The sequence below is a fragment of the Triticum dicoccoides genome, chromosome 1B, assembly GCF_002162155.2.
Source record: "Triticum dicoccoides isolate Atlit2015 ecotype Zavitan chromosome 1B, WEW_v2.0, whole genome shotgun sequence".
Lineage (NCBI taxonomy): Eukaryota > Viridiplantae > Streptophyta > Magnoliopsida > Poales > Poaceae > Triticum > Triticum dicoccoides.
Window position 1 is genome coordinate 701,403,343 of NC_041381.1, and position 5,156 is coordinate 701,408,498.

General features: G+C 50.4%; 1 protein-coding gene across 2 annotated transcripts in view; it reads right to left on the minus strand.

Annotated features, from left to right (window-relative positions):
* Nucleotides 1-1,782: 1,782 nt before the first annotated feature.
* LOC119313783 overlaps nucleotides 1,783-5,156 on the minus strand; it is a 4,945-nt gene continuing 1,571 nt past the window's right edge. For both annotated transcript variants that reach the window (XM_037588949.1, XM_037588948.1), the window contains exons 3-4: nucleotides 2,329-2,438; nucleotides 1,783-2,218 (exon numbers count right to left, since the gene is read on the minus strand). In XM_037588949.1, coding sequence (XP_037444846.1) covers nucleotides 2,104-2,218; nucleotides 2,329-2,438 — 225 coding nt within the window. In that variant the 3' untranslated portion in view covers nucleotides 1,783-2,103. The remainder of the gene's footprint in view (nucleotides 2,219-2,328; nucleotides 2,439-5,156) is intronic.

Below are 5,156 nucleotides of genomic sequence, written 5' to 3' on the forward strand. Positions count from 1 at the left end.
CACTGCCATGGACAAGAATACAGTCAGGAACATAATGTTAGCTGCATGCTTGATTGACCCATGGGATCCTGGTCCTGGTGTGAGCATCTTAGCGGCTTGAGCGCAAGCAGGAATTTTAGGGGGGTAGGAAGGTCATGTACGGCTTTCAGGACTGGGCCTTGTCGCCAGGCCTTGGGCTGCCGTGACTTGGTGAGCTATCCATCGGAGTATTTAGGAGCAAGAAGCTCCACAAGAGAAAGGACCATCAAACAGAATGCTAGCCCAAACTATTCTCGGCTAGCTAGTATCCTCATGAACAAACTACAGTAGCAAAGCACTCACTGAAGCAGCACACACACGTACTAGCAATAGCATAGCTCACTTGCTTCTACACTGGATATGCACACACATATGTGAGAGAGAAGGAGTACTACTTGAGGCTTGGATGATTATCAGTGGAATGGCCTGCGATACATGGAAGGACTTAGGGTCCTTTTATAGGGATTTACAAAGTGCCTATGGCAGCTGTACGTGAGAGTGGTGGCTTCCTAGAAACTCAATGCACTAAAGCTAAAAGACTAGTTCAGCTCAGTCTTCTTAACAGCTAAAGCCTAATACTACATAGCTGCTTCTCCACCTCGGGCTTTTGACTAGATAAAGCCTAGTACTATCTAGCTACTTCTCCATCTCAGTCTTTTGATCGGAGAAAGCCTAGCATAGTACTTGCTACTTTCCAAGCAAAGGCAGCTGTGCACTGTCCTTTAGACTGGGTTTAATCAACACAGAAATCACAGAACTGAACCGTCGACTTCTTCCTCGGTCTTGCTTCTGCTCCTCTCTTCTCGATCGGTCCTCTGTTTCTTCGATGGTCGCTCACTACAAGCGGTAATATCCTTCTCTGCTCGTGTCCGGCAAGCGAAGTGGCAACCTGTTCTGACAACTACATAGTTTACACTCCTGCCTTAAAGCACTATGGGAATATTGAAGCGATTGCCAAGTGCAAGGTACTTTGGGGAGTGCTATCGATCTTTGTTGACCGTCGGTAAGAAAACAACGTCAAAGAGTATGGCACTCAGGGAGTTGTGGAGGATTTCGCGGCAGCAGCCATAGCATACCGGTGAGGCTCTTGGGCAGCTATAGCGCAGCTATCGTGGCTATTTTGCGGGCTATTTTAATCTATGACCCTGCCCAAATGTAATCCTCTTTCTTCTGGATGTTGTGAGCATGCTGGATTGATACACATGGATAATGGTCAGTTTGCTTACTTTCCATCATCAATCATTAAGTAAGCGCTGACCAGGACTGTTAAATACGTAATTAAGAAGGATATTGTGTTGTCTATCAGTTAAGTGTGACTTTGATATATTTTGAATGCATTGTGCATGTGTATCATCTAGTCACAGAATCATACTTGCAGTATATGGACAAATGAAGTCACAGAATCATACTCCCTCGATCCCGAATTACTTGTCTTAGATTTGTCTATATACGGATGTACTCCCTCCGTCCGGAAATACTTGTCATCAAAATGGATAAAAAGGGATGTATCTAGATGTATTTTAGTTCTAGATACATCTCTTTTTATTCATTTTGATGACAAGTATTTTCGGACGGAGGGAGTATCTAGACTAGACATGTTTTAGTGTTAGATACATCCGTATCTTGAAAAATCTGAGACAAGTAATTTGGGACGGAGGTAATACTAGATAGGAAGTGCATCAAACCGAAGATATCAAAGCCACAGTAGCATCCATCTTATGTATTGCAACTAATTACAGTACTTGCTAAAGGGACGAGCAAAAAGGTCATCATGCTGGCATCAAGTTGTTTGAGTTCTTTCGACAGGGCGACTATTGTTCATTGTGCTTGGGTAGGAAATGCGGCTGCTCATGCATAATCTACAGTTTACTTCAAGCTACAGTTTCATGCATAATCTACTCGAATAGATAGATATGTAGAGATATAATAACATACCATGTCACACAATATCGCAACGTACGATAGCATAGTGCTAGCTAGACAAACTGCAGGGGTCATAATTAAACATAAAATAAGCTGGGCGGCCATCTTTGGTTCTCATTTTTCCACTTTGTCTTCACACGTTTTCCTTGGTAACGGCCTGGGCTAGGCTTCTAGTCCATTGCCAGAGAAAGCAGCAGCAGCAGCCACATACACAACTGTCAGCTTGAAAGATTCATAGACTAAACTCTTCAACGCACGGTCGATGGATATCATGCGCCTGCAGGTAGAGAGAGGTAGGACAAATGAGATTATATGTATGTATGGAAACCTGTCAAACAAACCAACAGGAAAATAAAGAAGAAATTGGGCCTCCGATATTCTACGTACTGCTGAAAAACACTTGGTTTCTTCTTTTTTTGAAGCTCGTCCAACCTCTTTAACGTCTCATTGAACCCCGCCCAGCAGTCATCCTCTTTCTTCTCGATGTTGCGAGCATGCTGGCAAGGACAATGGTCAGTGTGCTTGCTTTGGATCATCAATCATTAAGTAAGCGCTGACCAGGATTGTTAAATACTCGCTCCGTCCGGAATTACTTGTCGGAGAAATAAATGTACTAGACATATTTTAGTTCTAAATAAATCCATTTTTATTCATTTCTACGACAAGTAATTTCGGGCGGAGGGATAACGTAATTAAGAAGGATACTGTGTTGTCTGTCCGTTAAGTTAGGTTTGATATATGCAGAATGCATGATGCATGGTATCATCTAGTCATAGAATCATATTTGCCGTATATATCGATAAATGAAGTCGCAGAATCATACTTTGTCCGCCCTGAATTCCTTGTCTCAGATTTGTCTGTATACGGATGTATTTAGACGCGTTTTAGTATTGGATACATCCACATCTAAAAAAAATTAAGACATATAATTTGGGACAGAGGTAATACTAGGTAGGTAGTGCATCAAACCGAAGATATCAAAGCCACAGCAGCATCCATCTTATGTATTGCAAGTAATTACAGTACTTGCTAAAGGGACGAGCAAAAGGTCATCATGCTTGTTGAGTATAATGATTAGATAGGAAATATGAAATAAATTAAGATTTGGTCCCGCCTTGTATTATACTCCAAATTAGTCATTGTACTCCTATATATATATATATGCCCACGAGGTTCAGTCAGTAAACAACTATTTCATCAATCCCTCTCTCGCCCTTCTAAGATGTTATCAGTCTAACCAATTCAGCCTTAGCCGCCGTCCACCACTTCCGACCCGCGCGCCGCCCCCGGGGAGGTCGGCCTCCATGACCGCCGCCAGGGGCAGCGCCGCCCGTACATAAGGTTCGTCCACCGGTCGTGTTGACCGGCAACCCTAGAGAGTACTTTTCCCGAGCCCTTGCTCTGGATTTTTCTCTCTCGCTGGTCATCTTGATCGGTGTTTCTTTTTGGTTTTCCAATCTAAAATCGGTTTGCGTCGCCTGCCGCTGCCGTCGATCCACACGCACCTCTACTCTGACACCGATGCGCTCGACCCGCCTCTCTTACGACCCGACATCCACGCGGCCCTAGGCAGCACGTCACGGCCAGCCATCGTCCGCGCGTCGGCCTACCCGTCGCCCGGCGCCGGCCGTCGTCGCCATACTTCGACCGGGACCCTGCATCACCACCCCGCCTCCGTCGTGTATGTACTGCCGACTTTACACGGCGTTACGTTCGCCACTCGGGTCTGGCCGCTCGGGTGCTGCTGTTGGCCGCCCGGGCGCCGACGCTGACGCGCTCGTCTACACGTTGTCTCACACCGGCCGTTGTCACCGGTTTCAGCTCGGACTCTGCCACCACACCGCCTCCACCGATCGACTTTCACGACCTCGCGCGCGGCCGATGGATCACCCGCCCGCACCGCGATCCGCCCCGCCCGCGCCATGCGACTGGTCAGGCCCGTCGGTTGCGCGCGCCTCAGCAGGTTACATGAAGATTGTCCCGAGTTCATCGCGCCCCTCCACCGATGGAGCAACGGGCTGTCGCTGCATCGCCCCGTCGGGCCACTGCGCCGCCGCCCCGTAGTTCTCTCCGCGGCTGCACCGACTCGTGAATCGCCATTGCATCACCCCTTTGGGCCGTAGCGTCAGCCTGTTGCCTCCGCCATTGTCTGAGGCCGTCCCCATGGTTGCACCGACCCGCGTGACACCGCCACGTTGCCCCTTCGGGCTGCTGTGCTATGGCCCGCGGTCCACCGCCGTCCCGTGGCCACCCGCTCCAGGCCGTCCCCTTAGCTGCACCGACCCTCGCGATGCCGCTGTGTCGCCCCATCGGGCCGTAGCGAGCATGGCATGTGGTCCACGCCACCGCCCCGAGGTCTTCCTGTCGTCGCCCCGACACGCACGCTGCCGTCGCGTCACCCCTTCGGGTTGTATCGTCGTGGTACACGGTCCACTCTGTCGTCCCCGCACTTCTTGTTGTATGCACCATGCAGCCACCCTTGGCACGGAAACGCCACCGTTCGCGCATCTCTTTGACGTGCTCTTGGGTTCTTCACCTACTTCGAGCACCGCCGCCGCCCTCCTAACCTAGCCGTTGCCGCCGCTGCTCGTCTTCGGCCGCTGCCGCCGCCCGTCCACCCCTTTCGTCTTCCTCCATCACCAGCCCGTCGCCAGCGTCGCCGTCATCTACCCTGACGACTTCGTCTACTCCGACCACAGTTGGTGACATCGGCCCCATGCTGATTGGTGCCACAACCGTCGTCGAGTCTTCTTCTCTTCTGGCCCTCCAATTTCTCAACGTGGCATACAGCTCGTTTAGATCCCTCGTGTTGGCAATACCGATGTGTGCCTTCATCCTTGACGTGTCCTCGGGCCTGGCAAGCCTAGTCGGCGCTTCGTCTTCGTCCATCTACGCATACCCGGTGCTGGCAACACCGATGCATGCTTTCTTCTACGATGTGTCCCCGGGTTTGGCAAACCCGGCATATCGCCTCGTCAACAACGGCTTCTCCCCGTTTCTCCACTACTTCGACACCACCGCGCCCATGACTAACGCAGCACCTCCTTGCGCATGTGGCTCCACGACGACTTCCTCGACACCGGCCACCCCGACTGGACATCGACCACGGTATTCTTTGCACGGCGACCTCGACCACGGCTACACCACCCTACACTCTCAGCTACCTCGGAAATGGCACAAAGGGCTACCGCCTTACTTGAGCAACATCGTCGGTT